Here is an 18,743-nt window from a genome sequence, read left to right as displayed (position 1 = left end):
ATGTACTGCGCTGGAGCTCCGCCCCCGTCCCCATTATAGTCAATGGGGACGGAGCAGGGGTCCGGCGGCACGGCGAAAAAGCGGAAGGACGGATCCGACAAGGTGAACAACAAGAGTAATTTGTATTAGTCTATCACAGGGATGGCCAACCTGTGGCTCTCCAGCTGTTGCAAAACTACAACTCCCAGCATGCCCAGACTGCCTACAGGTATCAGCCTACAGCAAAGCATGGTGGGAGTTGTAGTTTTACAACAGCTGGAGAGCCACAGGTTGGCCAGCCCTGGTCTATCACATAAAAGCCAGATGCAATACAGTTAAGTTTTTGGGTTTAACATAATACAATGTTCAAGTGGGTATGAATACGTTTTCAAGGCACTGTAACTCTGCAGCACAGAGTAGATACGAGCTGGTGATAATTTGCTTGTTTGTACTGTCCAATAATTCATGAATGATTCCAGCAGTTACATTCTGTGTTTTCAAGGTTCAGACAGAGGTTCCTGGCTCTCCTATATTTGTAATGAGACTGGCCAAGCAATCTCGTCATCTGGAGGTACAGATTCTTGCAGATCAGTATGGAAATGCGATTTCTCTTTTTGGCCGGGATTGTTCTGTGCAGCGCCGCCACCAAAAGATTATTGAGGAGGCACCTGCTTCAGTTGCTACCAGTGCAGTGTTTGAACAGATGGAACAGGTAATATTGGAAGAGCATCAAGTATACCAGGCACATTGGGCTTATTGAATAACATATTTCAATCACGTGTGATGACTCTTAAAGTAATAGTCTGTTCTTCATATCCATCATGTACCGTTTGTTTGGAAAACCCAGAAATTAAGTAGTTGAACAAAACAACGCATTACATTTCTAATTATTTTTTCAAGGCTCTTATGCATATGAATAAAGTATTCTGACTAGTGTAAGCATTTTTTTTTTTTTTTTTTTGGCATTTCTCTCTAGAGAATGAATATGCTTGTAGACAGTGACAGTGTGCAGTGTGATCTGCTTCACACTGCTGCTGTATTTTCACAGTGCAGAAACAAAACACTCTGGAAGGATGCTTGTCCATATTGCTGCCAAGGCACGGTGACCACATGTCTGGTTACTTCCAGTCGTCAATTGTTTGTGCTGTGGAACCCTGGCAAGTACAGGTCAAGCACAGCAATCATCTGTCTTCTACTATTGTGGTTCTGCTGCAGTGTGTATGGGCTCCTAGATGTATCAGCTGTCTTTAATAACAGCATTTAGACTACTGATAGTTAACTTGTTCAAATTGTGTTTCTTATCTGCCTTCAAAAGTTATTTTATGGTACCAAATTAGACACTTTTGTCTAAAGGGTATATAAGACTGCCTGATTTTCTCCTGAGCGTTCATCTAATTCTGCCTGTGAATTCCCCATGAACGAGCATACTGAGAAATCTGGAGTTGCCAGCAGCAGATCGCTCTAATAGCACTGCTGTCCTGCGTGGGGATGAGCGATGGCATATCGATCGCTGCTCCCCATGTTGCGAAGGACATCGTGGCATGTAATGTAAGCGGTGTCCTCTGCTTGCTATCTGCCAATTGTCGAGAGGGAAAACTACCTCCAGACAATCCCTAGCAGTATCAGTGTCTAATACACACTTAACTTTACACCAACTGTTGGTTGGCTTGTTGTGTGCCAACATTTTTACACCGTTTTGGAGCAGATTGTCACATATTAAGCCATGCATTTTTTTTTTTTTTGACAGGCCACATCACTTTTGTGTTAAGCTACACCCAACAGTGGGTTGTTCTTTTTGAAGCATTTGCTTCATAAATAAGTCTAAAATATGATGCAATCATGTGTGTCAGAAATGTGCCAAATGGCGACACTTTTTTTTTACACTAAATCCTAGAATCAGTCAGATTTGTAAATATGTGGTTTTTGCCTTAAAATTTAATAACCTGTAGCCAATGCTTTTGTCTTTGCAGTGTGCTGTGAAGCTAGCTAAAATGGTTGGATATGTAAGTGCAGGCACTGTTGAGTATCTTTACAGTCAAGATGGCAGCTTTTACTTCCTGGAACTTAATCCACGGCTGCAGGTGGAGCATCCATGCACAGAGATGGTTGCAGATGTTAATCTTCCAGCTGCACAACTACAGGTACTACATGGATTCCCATTCTGACTGACTGAAGACCTATTCTGATTTAGGAAGGCTTCTCTATAACCTCAAAGAAGCCTACTCGACCAGTTTAAAAGAATTGTCAGACTTTTTCACTTGTTATACATTAACACAGTTGATGCTTGAAGCTGTTTTGTTATTTCTTGCTTTCATACATTTACAACAGATTGCTATGGGAATTCCTCTTCATAGAATAAAGGATATTAGGATGCTTTATGGATTTACAGCTTGGGGAGACACGCCTATTGACTTTGACAACTCGTTGAATGCCCCCTGCCCTAGAGGACATGTTATTGCTGCCCGTATTACAAGTGAAAATCCAGATGAGGTACCACAAATGTTTTATCACCAGGATGCTTTTTGTTTGTGTTTTTGACTAATCATTTTTTGATGTAACGCATACATTGTTTCCCCCAGTCGTCTCCATGACAGCACATCAGAGATCAACTCCCTCTGATAGGACAGAGGCTAATAGCCTCTGGGCCCATTACCACATAAGACCCCTGCAGGATCTGATCCTCAGGAAATGGAATAGGTCACAGATAACCCTAGACCAGAGGATATCTCTAACCAGGGAAGTAAAAATATCTTTACAATGGTGGCTCAGACACAATCTACAGACAGGGGTCTTCTGGAATCAGGAAGATGTGTTTTTTTTGGTTTGAAAACTGACACCAGCTCCTGGGGCTGGGCCGCCCTTACAGCCGGAAGTTCCTTCCAAGGGACTTAGTCTGAATCTCTGAGGGGGATGTCCTCCAATTACAAGGAACTTCAGACAATATGGGAGGGTCTAAAAGCAACTCAGACCCACTCAAGGAACCGTCATGTATTGGTCCATTCGGACAACTCCACAGCAGTGGCTTTCATTTGTCATCTGGGAGGAACAAGGCACGGTCAGCTTCAGAATCTCTCAAGACAGATATTCTCGTGGGCAGAGAAGAATCTAAAATCTCTTTCAGCTGTGCACCGAAAGTGCTTTCTCAATCTAAGGCAGATTTTCTCAGTTGGCAGAGACTAGATCCAGGCTAATGGTCTTTCCCCCCTCGCCTATAACAGCACCCATGGATAGCATCCGCCCCTTTCCTCAGGACAGGAAGCAGGAAGCACAGCCTATTTAAAAGGGAAGTACAACCCCCATCACGCCAGTTCTGTTTCCTGTCCTAAGGGACAGGGTGGATGTACAGCACGAGAAGATAGAGCTGCGGGAGCCCCTGGTGTTCACCCGTAAGAAGACGGCCGACCCGAGCGGCGTAAGTTTTCTTTGGAAGCCGCTGCTGGAGCCTGGATCCCTGGACTCCCCCTCGCTCCGGTCACTCCCCCGTCGAGGCTGCTTAGGTGTCCCCGTGCCGTAAGTTCGGCGGCTGCGGTCCGGCGCGGACGTCATTAGCGCCGGATCCTTGGCTACCGGTCCAAGCAGTGGGAGGGGGCGTGCCTTAGACCGGAAGGGGAGGATGCCGGTACGCGTCCGGCAAAGTTCAAATCCAGCCAGCTCTCACTGAAGGCTGGTGTTGTGGCCTGCAGTGATCTCCATGGAGGAAAGCCAGAGGCAGAAAATGGAGCCCACACAGCGCGTTGAACCCACTGAAACCACCAACGAAACTTTGGTACCGGTGGGGGTAAGAGGGGTGAATGCCCTGCATTTTTTCATATATTACATTATCCTGATGGGAGTCTTTTTATTCTGTGTGTGTGTGCCTAGACTTCCAAAGAGAGAAGGGTGTCAAGATCCAAGGAGCGGGGCTGCGCAATTTGTAAAAGAAAGCTACCGTCCGGTTGGGGTAAACCTGCCTGCCAGACCTGCGTGGGCAAATTATTGGAGGATGAGGCCCCTTCTCTCTTATCAAGCCTAAAACAGATTATCAAGGACGAGGTCAAGGAATCAGTGAAGGAGTCCTTGAGTAATCTGCTTGAAGATCGCCCCAGCACTTCTGCTGCTGCCTCTATTCCCCCTTCAAGTGATCAAGAGTTGTTATCGGGGTTAGAGGCGGAGGGAGAACTACCGTCCTCGGATCACTCCCAAGATGAGCAATTGGCGGGGAGACCTTTGTTCCTATCAGAGAACATTAATTCCCTAGTCAGGATCGTCAGGGCGACCATGGGACTTGATGACCAGTCAGAGCCTCAGTCTATGAGAGATACTATGTTTGAGGGCCTGGGTCCTAGGAGGTTGAAGTGTTTTGACGTTCACGAGAATATAACTTCTGTAATTAAGAATGAATGGAGTAGGCCGGACAGAATTTTTTTTGTGACATCTGCCCTAAAGCGGAAGTATCCCTTTGAAGATAAGGCTTCAGCTGATTGGGATAGAGCTCCGAAACTAGACGCCCCAGTAGCAAAGCTCTCTTAAAAGGCAGCCCTCCCGTTTGAAGACTCAGGAACACTTAAAGATCCGATGGACAGAAGAGCCGAGGTGTATTTAAAAAAGAACTGGGAAGCGACGGCTGGCTCGTTCAGGCCCGCTATAGCCACCACCTCAGTGGCCAGATCATTAAGAGTCTGAGGGAGCACCTGTGGAGCAGTTGCTTGCCTCATTCCCAACCCTTTATAGTGCCATCGATTTTCTAGCAGATGCCTCAGTAGATTCTCTGAAGCTATTAGCAAGAGCCGCTGCTCTTTCAAATTCCACCCAGATGGCCATTTGGCTTAAGGATTGGAAAGAAGATGCGGGTTCAAAAGCAAAATTGTGTGCCATTCCCTGTCAGGGTGAATTCCTCTTTGGGCCAGCCTTAGATGATTTGCTGGAGAAAGCTTCTGACAAAAAAAGGGGTTCCCCTCTATATATCAGCAGCCTCCTAAGAAACCTTTTCGCTCTCAGACAACCAGATTCAACTTTAAGAGAAGAGAAACTCCCAGACAATCTGGTAATGCGGCCAGAAGAAACAAGCGATTTTCTTTTTTCAGGTGGAGAGGCCTCAAAAAAGCCTCAACAATTACGCCAGATCCCCGGTTGGAGGTCAGCTCTCCCTCGTCATAGAGCAATGGCGGAAGATCTCGAACAGCCCCTGGATTCTTTCAATTCTTTCCGAAGGCTATTGCTTAAACTTCCTGAGAACTCCTCCAGAAAGGTTTTTCTTGACGGACTATCGCTCCAGCCCAGAGAAACTGGAGGCGTTACGTCTGGAGATTTCGGATTTGTTGAAGAAGGTCCTGCAGGAGGTTCCAGCTCAAGAGAGCGGGAGGGGCTATTACTCAACGCTTTTTCTTGTAAAGAAGCCAAACGGCACCTTCCGTACTATAATAAACCTGAAACTGCTCAACAAATACCTGGTGTACGAGAATTTTCGTATGGAGACCATCAGTTCTATAATTCCAAATCTATTCCCAGGCTGCTACATGGCAACCCTGGATCTCAGGGACGCTTACTACCATGTACCAATCCATCCCAGTCACCAGAGGTACCTAAGAGTAGCGGTTCAGTTTCCGGACAGACTCCTACATGTACAATTTCAGGCCCTGCCGTTTAGGTTATCTCAGGCACCCAGGCTTTTCACAAAGATTATAGCAGAAATTATGGCTCATCTGAGGGAGATGGATTTGATTGTCATTCCCTATCTAGACGATTTTCTCCTTCTCTCTCAGGAACCAGACCAGTTAATCAATCTGATTTCCTGGTTCAGGGAGGTGCTAGTGAAACTGGGTTGGGAATTAAATCTCCAAAAATCCAGTCTTGTGCCAAGCCAGTTAATGCACCTTTTTTGGGGCTACTCCTGGACTCCCAGAAACAAATGTGTTTTCTTCCGCCTCAAAGAATATCTCTGCTAGTCTCCAGGGTTCAAGACATTAGAGCTCGCCACTCCATCTCCTTAAGAGAAGCGATGTCAGTTCTAGGCCTGATGACGGCCGCTATCCCGGGAGTAGAGTGGGCCCACTTCCACTCGAGGTCACTTCAGTTGCAGATCCTGGGGGTTTGGGACAAAGATCCCCAATCCTTGGATTCTCTTTCTTCTTTCACCTCAAACGTTAAAAGACCTAGAATGGTGGATGCTGCCTTCCAACCTTCAAAAAGCAGTCCCTTGGTCAAGGAAGGATCCCCTTACTCTGACTACACATGCAAGTCCTTGGGGTTGGGGAGCTCACACAGATTCTCTACTTCTGCAGGGTCACTGGAATCAGGAGATAGTCTCCAAGTCTCACAACTTCAAGGAACTTCTAGCGATCATCATGGCCTTGAAGAGGAGCCTCCACCTCTTAAAAGGCAGAAATATCTTGATCTACTCAGACAACATGATGGCAGTAGCTCATATCAATCGTCAGGGGGGACCAGATCCCCAGACCTGATGTCTCTGACCAAAGAAATTTTAGAGCTGGCAGAAGATTTCCTTCCATAAATCAGGGCAGTACACTTAAAGGGGGCGGAGAATGTAATGGCAGATTTTCTGAGCAGACATTGTGTTCGGTAGGGGGAATGGTCCCTAAATCGGCAGATCTTCAACGACATTGCGGCCCTATGGGGTCTCCCGGTGGTAGATCTCTTTGCCACAAGGGAAAGCAGAAGAGTGAAGAAATTCTTCTCCCTATCTCCATCGGAGCAGCCCACGGCGGTGGACGCATTGGCCCAATCATGGAGAGTAGGCCTCCTGTACGCCTTCCCTCCTATAAAGCTACTCCCGAGAGTCCTGAAGAAAATTCGGGAGGAGAAGGCCCTAGTAATTACTATAGCCCCCTTTTGGCCCAGGAGGGTCTGGTTTTCCTGGCTAAGGAGGATGTCGGTAGCAGATCCCTGGGTACTTCCTGTCTTCCCGGGGCTACTAGTGCAGGGGCCGGTACTTCATCCGCAGTTAGAGAGCCTGCACTTGACAGCTTGGCTGTTGAGAGGCAGATCCTAGAAATGAAGGGTCTTTCTGGGGAGGTGATAAACACCCTTTTGTCCAGTAGAAAGGCTGTTACTTCAAAGATTTATTTAAGGATTTGGAGGGCCTTCCTTAGGTTTGCAAATAAGCCTGTTAATGTCCTAGAACCCCCGGAGTTGCCACTATTTCTTAGCTTCCTCCCAGGAGGGCTGGAATAAAAAACTTAGACCTAGTACTTTGAAGGTCCATATCTCTGCCTTAAGAGCTCTCTGAGTATAAATTAGCAGACCACCCCTGGATTAAAAGATTTGTCGTTGCAATTTCCAAACTTGCACCCGTCCAGAAGTCCAGAGTTCCTCCCTGGAATTTAAATCTAGTTTTGTCTGCCTTAACTGGGGATCCCTTTGAGCCCATTGAAGATATCCCAATAAAGATCTTAACCTATAAATTATCTTTTTTGAGTGAGCGAGATATTGGCCCTCTCAATCGAGAGACCGTATCTTAGCATTTTAGAAGATAGGGTTATTTTATCTCCTGACCCTGCCTTCCTTCCAAAGGTTTCGTCATCCTTTCACCGATCTCAGGATGTAGTTTTACCTTCCTTTTCTCCTTCACCAAAGAATCAGAAGGAAAGGGAATTCCATTGCCTTAATGTTAGAAGGTGCCTAATTCGGTACCTTTCTGCCACTCAGGACTGGAGGTCGTCCTCTAAGCTTGTGGTTTCCTTTCAGGGACAGAAGAAGGGCTCCCCTGCTTCCTCACAATCTATTGCCAGATATATTAAACAGGCCATTTACCTTGCATATTCCTCTAAAGGGGTTCTTCCTCCTGCCAGGTTTGGAGCACACTCAACTAGAGCGGTGTCTGCATCCTGGGCAGAGAGAGCTTCTGCTTCTATTGACCAGATTTGCAGAGCTGCTACGTGGAGTTCTTTGCATGCCTTTTTTAAGCACTATAGACTGCAGCTTCCTTCACAGGAGGGTTTAGGGTTTGGGCGTAAAGTCCTCCAAGCAGTTGTCCCACCCTAGATAATCTCGCCTAGATATCCATGGGTGCTGTCATAGGCGAGGGAGGAAATTTGGGATTACACTTACTGGTAATTGTTTTTCCTTGAGCCTATGACAGCACCTGCCTAGGACCCTCCCAAAAAATAAGAAAAAAAAATAAACTATAAAAAAAAATAGGTTTTTTGATAAAGATATAGTATAAATACTCTATTTATATTTAGAGATAAAAAATAAATAAATATATATATATATATATATATATATATATATAAACGGACAGCACTCCAAGTAAAAGTAAGTGGTGTTTATTCACCCATGTGGATGGCAACGTTTCGGCTGATACAAGAGCCTTTTTCAAGCAATGAACACAATACAAAATGGGGTATATATAGCCCAACCCCTATGATGTCACAGTGTAATAAATAAACAAACATCTACAATAAAGTGCATATAAAAAGAATCTGTAAATATATCAGTGTAATATGCAAAAATCAATCACTGATGTGGTAAAATACATTATAAAGTGAATGCATTATAGCATAAAAGTGCATTATAGCATAACAATATAATAATCAATCAATACCAGGTGCACGGATGGTGGGAGGAACCAGAAGAAAAAATGATGCTGTTAAAGGGAGGGAGGAGCGATGACATACCAGGTGTTATTATCCGTGCCACACATGCCAAGTATCACCACGTCCGGCGTTCGGATAAATATAGTGCGCAAGCGCCGAGTCGCGCAGGGAACATGATGTGGCTCCCTCAGATGACGTGGCCGGAGCATGCGCACACGTCTAGCGGCGCTTGGTCGGCCATCTTGAAAGAGGTACAAAAGACTCTCAAATCGAAAAAAAGGAGGGCAAACACTGAACCGCATCAGTGATGCGATATAGTGTAATGTCACCACATATGATAGCAAAGTATGTACAAGATGACTGCGGAAAAACACTTGATCAACCATCATAAAAACGGAAAAGAATAAAAATATAAATAATACCAACTGTTGTGTGTGCGCACAGCCTAGTGATAGACAGGATAGCGCAACACGGAAATATTGCTGTGTACCTAGTTGTATACCCATAAGGGACAGAGGAGAGAATGCAGCTAAGAAAGGTGCAATTCACCTCACAGACGGACCAATTGGGGCAATACCCAAAGCAAAATGCTGCGGGCATGCCACAAAAGGCCAACAATTCCCAATGGGGACACATTCAATGTAGAACACAAAACAGTGAGCATAATATAATAGGCATAAAAAAGTGTAAACAAAGCAGAAGCCATCGTGTATACTAAATGGAGGCATGTAGGCAAATACGGAACACATCGGGTACGTTTCACTTCTCCAACCCGCAGCATCATTCTTATCTGTGAGAATAAAAGAAAGAAAAAGAAAAATTAGAAATTGGCTTAATGGTGTTCATAGTGCACCATGTAACACCAAAAAGGAGACCTACATCGCATAAATAACACTGCAGGGCAAACTGCTCCTCTAGACATATGCATGACTTTGCTCCAGGGGCTGAGTCGTATATACAGGATACGACGGATTTCCTGTGTAGGTTGGACAAGATTGATTTTGCTGGTGTCCATGAGGTCCGTCTGGCATCTTTTGTTTCAATCTTTTTTATTGGTGTTTTCAAAGTAATCCACAATACAATAAAGTTGCATTACAATAAGCTTTCCATCAGTCGAGTCATTGAAACAACTAACTGTATAAACATAACAGTTGTCAGAAAATAAAGCAATAGTACTTTAGACAGCGTCCACGATTGGTGTCAATAATCTCCAATTAGTAATTGGTACATTCACAAAAAGCCTTATACAATTGTGTCCACATCTCTATTTATGGAGCAACCACCTCCTCCAATTACTGTGTTCAAACTACCTGCTCATTAACTAATGGTAATGGCAATGATACTTTAAAATTCCTTTGCTGGAGAAGAAACCAGGTGTATTAGTGATCCTATGTGCATCTGTGTAACTACCACTTGTTAAGGTGACGTCGCCCCAATTGAGAGTGGGCGTCTGGCATCTTTTGATGTCACCTCTTTATATACCTCGATTGACCATGATATAGGTATAGAGGCCATTAAACGTATGTTGGGTTCCTTGTCCTACTCTCCGGCTGCTAGACAGTTTATCATTGATCTACCAGCAGATTATCTTAAGACACAACTACTTCCTTTTTCAGGATACGTTTTTTTCAACAAGAAAGGGGCATGGCGATGGGGTCTAACGTAGCACCCACATACGCAAATATCTTTATGACGTACACTTTTTTATGCCTGTTATATTATGCTCACTGTTTGTGTCCTACATTGAATGTGTCCCCATTGGGAATTGTTGGCCTTTTGTGGCATGCCCGCAGCATTTTGCTTTGGGTATTGCCCCAATTGGTCCGTCTGTGAGGTGAATTGCACCTTTCTTAGCTGCATTCTCTCCTCTGTCCCTTATGGGTATACAACTAGGTACACGGCAATATTTCCGTGTTGCGCTATCCTGTCTATCACTAGGCTGTGCGCACACACAACAGTTGGTATTATTTATATTTTTATTCTTTTCCGTTTTTATGATGGTTGATCAAGTGTTTTTCCGCGGTCATCTTGTACATACTTTGCTATCATATGTGGTGACATTACACTATATCGCATCACTGATGCGGTTCAGTGTTTGCCCTCCTTTTTTTCGATTTGAGAGTCTTTTGTACCTCTTTCAAGATGGCCGACCAAGCGCCGCTAGACGTGTGCGCGTGCTCCGGCCACGTCATCTGAGGGAGCCACATCATGTTCCATGTACGACTCGGCGCTTGTGCACTGAATTCATCCGGACGTGGTGATACTTGGCATGTGTGGCACGGATAATAACACCTGGTATGTCGTCGCTCCTCCCTCCCTTTGACAGCATCATTTTTTCTTCTGGTTCCTCCCACCATCCGTGCACCTGGTGATTGATTGATTATTATATTGTTATGCTATAATGCACTTTTATGCTATAATGCATTCACTTTATAATGTATTTTACCACATCAGTGATTGATTTTTGCATATTACACTGATATATTTACAGTCTGATTCTTTTTATATGCACTTTTGGAACTTTATTGTAGATGTTTGTTTATTTATTACACTGTGACATCATAGGGGTTGGACTATATATACCCCATTTTGTATTGTGTTCATTGCTTGAAAAAGGCTCTTGTATGAGCCGAAACGTTGCCATCCACATGGGTGAATAAACACCACTTACTTTTACTTGGAGTGCTGTCCGTTTTTTCATCTTTATCAGACTGGGTAAGCTGCTACATCCCTGGACCTAGCACCCTCCTTGTTTTTTTCCAGTGCCGCCATTATTTTTCCTTTCTATCTCTCTCTCTCTCTCTCTCTCTCTATATATATATATATATATATATATATATATATATATATATATATATAATTTGATTTATTATAGATTTATTGTGTCCTGTGGTGTAGTCTTTTCTGTTTCCTTAGTTCTTGGAATAGGACTGGCGTGATGGGGGTTGTACTTCCCTTTTAAAGAGGCTGTGCTTCCTGTCCTGAGGAAAGGGGCGGAGGCTATCCATGGGTGCTGTCATAGGCTCAAGGAAAAACTATTACCGGTAAGTGTAATCCCATATTTCTCACAAAACCTTTTGGAGGATCCAGGTTTAGTGGGGCAGTCCGGGTCTGGATCTGTTTGCCTCAAAGAAAAACCACAAGGTTCTTACTTCTCCCTCAACCAAAGGGCTCCCTGCATGGCGGTAGATGCCTTCACAGGATTGGATGTCGGGTCTTGTCTGTCTTTCCACCAATTCCGATGATTCCGAAGGTCCTGCAGAAATTCCAGACCGAGGAATGTACCCAAATTCTGGTGGTCCCCTTTTGGCCCAGAAGGGGCTGGTCCGGTTTTCTGAGATCCCTCAGCCGGGAAGATCCAATCCTGTTTTCCCCGGTGGAGGACCTCCTAACGTAGGGCCCACTCAACCATCCGAACCCCAGGCTTCTCAAGCTATCAGCCTGGTTACTGAGCAGTCCACCCTCATAGGTCTGGGGTTATCTCAGAGGCTGGTGGGTACCCTAATGCTCAGCAGAAAGTCCAATATCTCTAGGGCATATCTTAAGGTGTGGAAAAGGTTCACCTCTTTGGGTGGGGACTGGTTTAACCAGTCCACTCCCAATATCCCTCTCATTCTGCATTTCCTTTAGGATGGGTTGGTTATGGGCCTTTCCCAAACACGCTAAGGGTACAGGTGTCTGCCCTTGGTGCCCTCTACAACACTACTCTTTATAATGTCCCCTGGGTTTCTATGTTTTTAAAGGATTCTGATCGGCTAAAGCCTAGAATGAAGACTATGATTGCTCCGTGGAACCTGAATACAGTTCTTTTAGGTTTGTCAGATTCCCCGTTTGAGCTTATAGATTCTGTCTATCAGGTGGCTTACTCTTAAGACTGTTTTCCTGGTAGCAATATCCTCTGCTAGGAGAGTTAGTGAGCTTCGAGCCCTATCCATCCAGGAGCCGTTCCTTAGGGTTCTAAAGGATAAGCTAATATTTAAGCTGGACCCCAATTTCCTCCCAAAGGTAGTATCCACCTTTCACAGGTTCCAAGATATTATTCCCTCATTCTGTGCCAACCCCAGGAATGAGCAGGAAGCAAAATTCCATAACTTAGATGTAAGAAGGGCAGTAATTCATTATATAGATACTAGAATGGAGGTGGAGAATGGAGAGAATGGAGAACCAGAGAATGGAGGATAGACAAAAATCTATTTGCACAGTTTTTTGGCCCTAATAGAGGCAGGAAAGCAGCTAAGAGCTCCATATTCCGGTGGATAAGGAGTGCTATTATGGAAGCATATAGAGCCTCTGGTAAAGAGCCGCCTCATTCTCTCAGAGCCAATTCGGTAAGAACAGTGTCTAACTCCTGGGCTGAAAGGGCCTCTGCCCCCTTAGAGCAGATTTACTGGGCGGCTACTTGGAAGAGGGCCCATAATTTTACTAAACATTATAGACTTGATGTATTTGCCAATGAGAAGATGGCCTTAAGGTCCTGGGTGCGGTAGTCGCTCCGTGAGTTTGTTTCACTTTGTTAGTTATCTGATGTGCTGTCATGGAGACGACTGGGGAAATGAGTATTGCACTCACTAGTAATCCGGTTTCCTGGAAGTCTCCATGACCGCACATATTTCCCGCCCTTTTCTATTCTATAATATTCTTTTTGGTTCTACCCTTTATCCTGGTTTCCGTTAAAATACTTTGGCAATGAGGGGAATGGGTGAGGTTATTAACCTCTGTGTGTTCTCCTGTCCTACCAGAGGAAGTCCATCTCTGATGTGCTCTCATGGAGACTTCCAGGTAACTGGATTGCCGGTGAGTGTAATACTAATTTGGAAGAGTAACTAAAGGTTGTGTGTATGACCACATTTTTTTTCTTTACTTTAATGCATCTACTAGGGATCGACCGATTATCGGATTTACCAATATTATCGGCCGATATTGAGGATTTTGAACGCTATCTGTATCTGCATCTATTTTGCCGATATTCCTATAGCGTATGGGGAACACAGATCGCGCTGCTGAAAGCACTCTCCGTGTTCCCCTTAGCAGCACAGGGGAGAAGGAAGCAGTGTCTCCTCCCCCTGTGCTGCTGCTGCCGCTGCCGCCAATGAAAGGACAGGGGACAAGAGAAGGGGAGGGGCTGTGGCCACTGCGCCACCAATGAAGCTTAATCTCTCATTTATTCATATACAGGAGGCGGGAGCTGCAGAATCACATAGCCGGCTCCCGACCTCTATGAGCAATAGCTGCGATCTGCGGTAGTTAACCCCTCAGGTGCTGCGGATCGCAGCTACTGCTCATAGAGGTCGGGAGCCGGCTATGTGATTCTGCAGCCAGCTCCCGCCTCCTGTATATGAATAAATGAGAGATTAAGCTTCATTGGTGGCGCAGTGCGCCCCCCCTAGCCAAGTATTAGACATTGGTGGTGCAGTTCTGCGCCCCCCCCCAACCCCAGTATTCGACATTGGTGGCGCAGTGCGCCCCCCCCCCAGTATTAAGCATTGGTGGCGCAGTGCGCCCCCCCATGCCCCCCCCAGTATTAAGCATTGGTGGCGCAGTGCGCCCCCCACCCCAGTATTAAAAACATTGGTGGCGCAGTGCGCCCCTCCACAGGATCCCCTCTCCCCTGCTCCTCCAATCGGAGCCCCAGCAGTGTAATGCTGGGGCTCCGATCGGTTACCATGGCAGCCAGGACGCTATTGAAGCCCTGGCTGCCATGGTAAGCTCCATGCTGCTGTGTGCACAAAGCACAGAGCAGCAGGGACAGTGTGAGCTCCTATTCACCCTGATAGATCTCTATCAGGGTGAATAGGACAAGGTTTCTAGTCCCTAAGGGGGCTAAAAGTTAGTATAAAAACAAACAAACAAAAAAAAAAGTTACAAAAATAAAACACCAAAATATTAAGTATAAATGAAAAAGAAAGAGTTACAAAAAAAACTACACATTAACAATAAACCTTCATTTTCAGCAGATTTGTGTAGGAATTTTTTATTTAAAAAAAAAAATGAAAATTCCCAGAATATCGGTATAAATTATCGGCTATTGGCCTGAAAGTTCACAAATTATCGGTATCTGCCCTAAAAAATCAATATCGGTCGATCCCTAGCATCTACACGGAATTCTTATTCACTTCTACATGATAGTGAGCATACTTGGTCCAAAAAAAATTAAATTAGGGTACTTTAACATTTTGTGTTATTATTTTCCAGTATTGAGTTCCATCCTAGGGGCTCAATACCGTGAAAAAACTGATGTTTAATCCTAATGCATTCTGAATGGGGAGCATTCCATTCAGGATGCATCCGTTTAGTCCCTCTTACGGGTATTTGGCCAGAGAAAATATACCGCAGCATGCTGCAGTATTTTCTCCGTCCAAAATTCTGGAACACTTGCCGGCAATCAAAATGTATTAGTGTTGGATCCGGCATTAAAATTGCCGCATTGACTGATCCGGTCTTCCGGTCTGCACATGCGCATACCTTTAAAAATTTGAAAATAATTAATACCGGGTCAGCTTTTCCAGATGACACTGGAGAGACGGATCCAGTATTTCAATGCATTTGTCAGACGGATAAGTCTACAAAGATGATATCCGTTTGCATACAGATTTCACGCAAGTGTGAAAGTACCCTTAGCCAAACGCTAAATAATAAGAAAATGCCATAAAAATATTCTAATATAACATCACAGTTTATGAGAATTTTTTTTGTGTTTATGCAATATAGTTGTATACTTATAATTTGTATTTATATAGCTTCATACCACTGTTCTTATCTAGTGTCGCCACTATTTTTATTTATACTTCTCACAACTGTTTTATTTCTCCCCGAGGGTTTCAAACCTAGCTCTGGAACTGTTCAGGAACTAAATTTCCGCAGCAACAAGAATGTCTGGGGCTACTTTAGTGTTGCTGCTGCAGGAGGTCTCCATGAGTTTGCAGATTCTCAATTTGGCCACTGTTTTTCCTGGGGAGAAAACAGAGAAGAAGCCATTTCGTAAGTTTTTGTTGGTGTGTGTTTTTTTGTTTTTGTTTTTTGTTTGTGTAACAGCGTCCTCTGTGCGACTTCCCTGTGTACTTCCCTGTCTCTTCTGCAGCTTTGGGTTCTGCCTGTGTGGTTAGTATTACCTTTGAAGATTCCGCTCCACAACTTCCATTCAACCTTAACACTGCTTGAACTCTGCTTCGGTTGTGGCAGTACGCATCACTCCCTGGGTGGGGCTGAGTTTTGTCAGGTGATCTTGTTAAAGGGATTCTGTCACCTCCCCTAACCCAAAATCGGATTTTAAAGCAGTCATGCAGCACAGCTTACCTTGAATAGGCTGTGCTCTTCTATCTTGTAATCCGTCCAGTAGTTTATGAGAAAATCGACTTTTATGATTATGCAAATTAGCCCTGAAGGTGCCCAGAGGGCCGTTTTGTTCCCCTTAGTGTGCCCAGTAACGCCCCCTCTTACAGTGCCCAGCCCGCCTTCCTTCCGACTGCCTAACCTCCCACAGCCTCTCATCCCTCTCCTCCCCCTCCCTCACGGCCGAACGAACTCACGCACAGGCGCAGTACCCACTGAGCGCTGCGCCAGTGCGATCTGCAGGAGACTGACAGTGACGAGGATGAAGCTCCTGCCCTCAGTCTCCTGCAGATCGCACTGGAGCAGCCCTCAGTGGGTACTGCGCCTGTGCGAGAGTTCGTTCGGCCGTCAGGGAGGGGGAGGAGAGGGATGAGAGGCTGTGGGAGGTTAGGCAGTCGGAAGGAAGGCGGGCTGGGCACTGTAAGAGGGGCGTTACTGGGCACACTAAGGGAAACAAAACACCCCTCTGGGCACCTTTAGGGCTAATTTGCATAATCATAAAAGTCGATTTTCTCATAAACTACTGGACGGATTACAAGATAGAAGAGCACAGCCTATTCAAGGTAAGCTGTGCTGCATGACTGCTTTAAAATCCGATTTTGGGTTGGGGGAGGTGACAGAATCCCTTTAACCTATCCTGGCTCTCCTGCAGGTACTTTAGTAGCTCAGCCCTCTAGCCAGACTCCTCAGTGTCAAGGTCTTAATCTTGTGCTAAAGAGCTTGCTTACCACTCGTGTTCCTGACTTCGTGCTTCGTTCCTGAACTTTGTTTATATCCTATCCCCGCCTGCTTGCATCGCCTCTCCTGTTGCCGATCCGGATTGTCTTACATTGCTCCTGTGCCGCCTGCTTTGACTTTTTGCTCTCTGCATCATCCTGTGGTTCCTGTGTTGTTGCTCCTGGTCATGACCCTGCCTAGTTTACTATGTCTATACTGTCGGTAGCTTTGCAGGTATCTCCTGGTCTGCTTGGACTAGCTGTCATTGACTGGTTTAGGCTCCAGAGTAGACAACTACTGACGCTCAAACCTATCCTCATTATCTGAGGCTCTAGTGAAATCCGGGTTAGTTGCTTAGTCACGCCCCTCTGGAGTATTGCTAGTCAGTGGCACAGTGGGTTCACATCCGCTGTTCCGATAGTTTGTAACAAAGTAATTATTATTTCTTTATTGTAACCACTGCTGCTATAATGAGGAGAGAAAGAGATGAAGTCTGTGTGAGTATTTTCCTATAGAAGCTAGGTATTAAAGGGGTTTTCTCATCGAACGGAGCCCCGAAAGTGAAGGAGAGCGCACTGCGCGTGCGCAACTGCCCCCTATTCATTTTTATGGGGCAGCCAAAAATCTGCCCCATAGAAATGAATGGGAGCATGGGCCACGCATGCGCGGCACGCTCCCATTAACTTCTATGGGAGAAACGGGGATTAGAGGATAGATCATCAGTTAAATGAAAGTGCAGAACCCATTTAAGGGACTGAGTTAATGAAAGTCATTGCTTAAATATACTGCGTGATTGCTGCCGAGACATATGGATTGCTCTATTATGAGGTATTGACGAGTAAGGGGCAAATAAACTTCTTGCACAGGGAACTTCTGTCTGTGTTTTGCACCTGTCATCAATACCATGTGAAACAGAAGTTTCTACTTGCAAGACTCCTCCTATGGAGATTAACTTGCACAAGGCTTATAAACTATGCTGTCCTCTCACTTGGACCTTTTCTGTGGCAGAAAGTTGTCATGGTATGAAAGTTAGAGGATCAGTTTAAGGCCTCATGCACACGACCGTTTTTTTTAAGGTCCGCAAAAACGGGGTCCGTAGGTCCGTGATCCGTGACCGTTTTTTCGTCCGTGGGTCTTCCTTGTTTTTTGGAGGATCCACGGACATGAAAAATGAAAAAAAAAATCTAAGTCAAGTTTGCCATTGAAATGATAGGAAAAAACGGACACGGATCACGGACACGGATCACGGACACGGATGACAATCTTGTGTGCATCCGTGATTTTTCACAGACCCATTGACTTGCATGGGTCCGTGAACCGTTGGCCGTGAAAAAAATAGGACAGGTCATATTTTTTTCCCGGCTAGGAAACACGGATCACGGATGCGGCTGCCAAACAGTGCATTTTCCGATTTTTCCACGGACCCATTGAAAGTCAATGGGTCAGTGAAAAAAAACGGACAACGGCCACGGATGCACACAACGGTCGTGTGCATGAGGCCTAACTTTGCTGAAAAATATTGTAAACTCTTATGTGCCTCAAAGAATTTCAGAATGTGTGGAATTGTTTCTACACAGCTACACAGATACTTCTTCAGTGTACTTTTGATTTGAACATGAAATGCCTTGTATTCTTCTATTACATATAGGCTTTTATACGTAAACTGGAAGAGTTTGAGGTTACTGCGAGTTGATCTGGTGTATTTGGTGTGTGTGGGTGTGCTTTATTGAAGCCTTATTTTTGTCACTCCAGTTGGAGTCTGTAATGTTATTGTGATTTATTTGATCAATTTGGAAAATCTAATTAAAATGTGTACGCAGAAACTTCCTTAACATACAGTATTTACTTTTTTTTTATGAATTAGCACTGTTTTTCTTCCGTTGTTACAGAAGCCACAATGGTTCTGCCTGATCAGTCTTCTGACCAATGCCATTGGTGCCCAGCATATCTCTTTGACTGATAATGGGGTCTGTCATTGTTTCAGTAAATTTTGCCAAAACTGCTGACTGAGTCTTTGAACTGAGCATCTGGTGGCAATATGAACAGAGGCTTAGAATGGGGTATAATAAAGAGAATCTGTCACCAGTTTTATGGAGTCCTAACTAAGGGCAACATAAACTAATGGCAGATCCCCTTTCCAAAATGCTGGGTCACTTTCTTTAATTAAAGGGCTTCTGTCACCCC

At 44.9% G+C, this 18,743-nt stretch overlaps 1 protein-coding gene across 3 annotated transcripts in view; it reads left to right on the top strand.

Annotated features, from left to right (window-relative positions):
- The window catches only part of ACACA (acetyl-CoA carboxylase alpha), a 932,629-nt gene that overhangs the window by 114,027 nt on the left and 799,859 nt on the right, over positions 1 to 18,743 (top strand). For all 3 annotated transcript variants that reach the window (XM_044288111.1, XM_044288112.1, XM_044288113.1), the window contains exons 10-13: positions 482 to 691; positions 1,950 to 2,120; positions 2,308 to 2,469; positions 15,328 to 15,491. In XM_044288111.1, the coding sequence (XP_044144046.1) occupies positions 482 to 691; positions 1,950 to 2,120; positions 2,308 to 2,469; positions 15,328 to 15,491 (707 nt within the window). The remainder of the gene's footprint in view (positions 1 to 481; positions 692 to 1,949; positions 2,121 to 2,307; positions 2,470 to 15,327; positions 15,492 to 18,743) is intronic.

Source organism: Bufo gargarizans, chromosome 3 (genome assembly GCF_014858855.1).
Source record: "Bufo gargarizans isolate SCDJY-AF-19 chromosome 3, ASM1485885v1, whole genome shotgun sequence".
NCBI lineage: Eukaryota > Metazoa > Chordata > Amphibia > Anura > Bufonidae > Bufo > Bufo gargarizans.
This window is presented reverse-complemented; position numbering and strand designations above follow the sequence as displayed.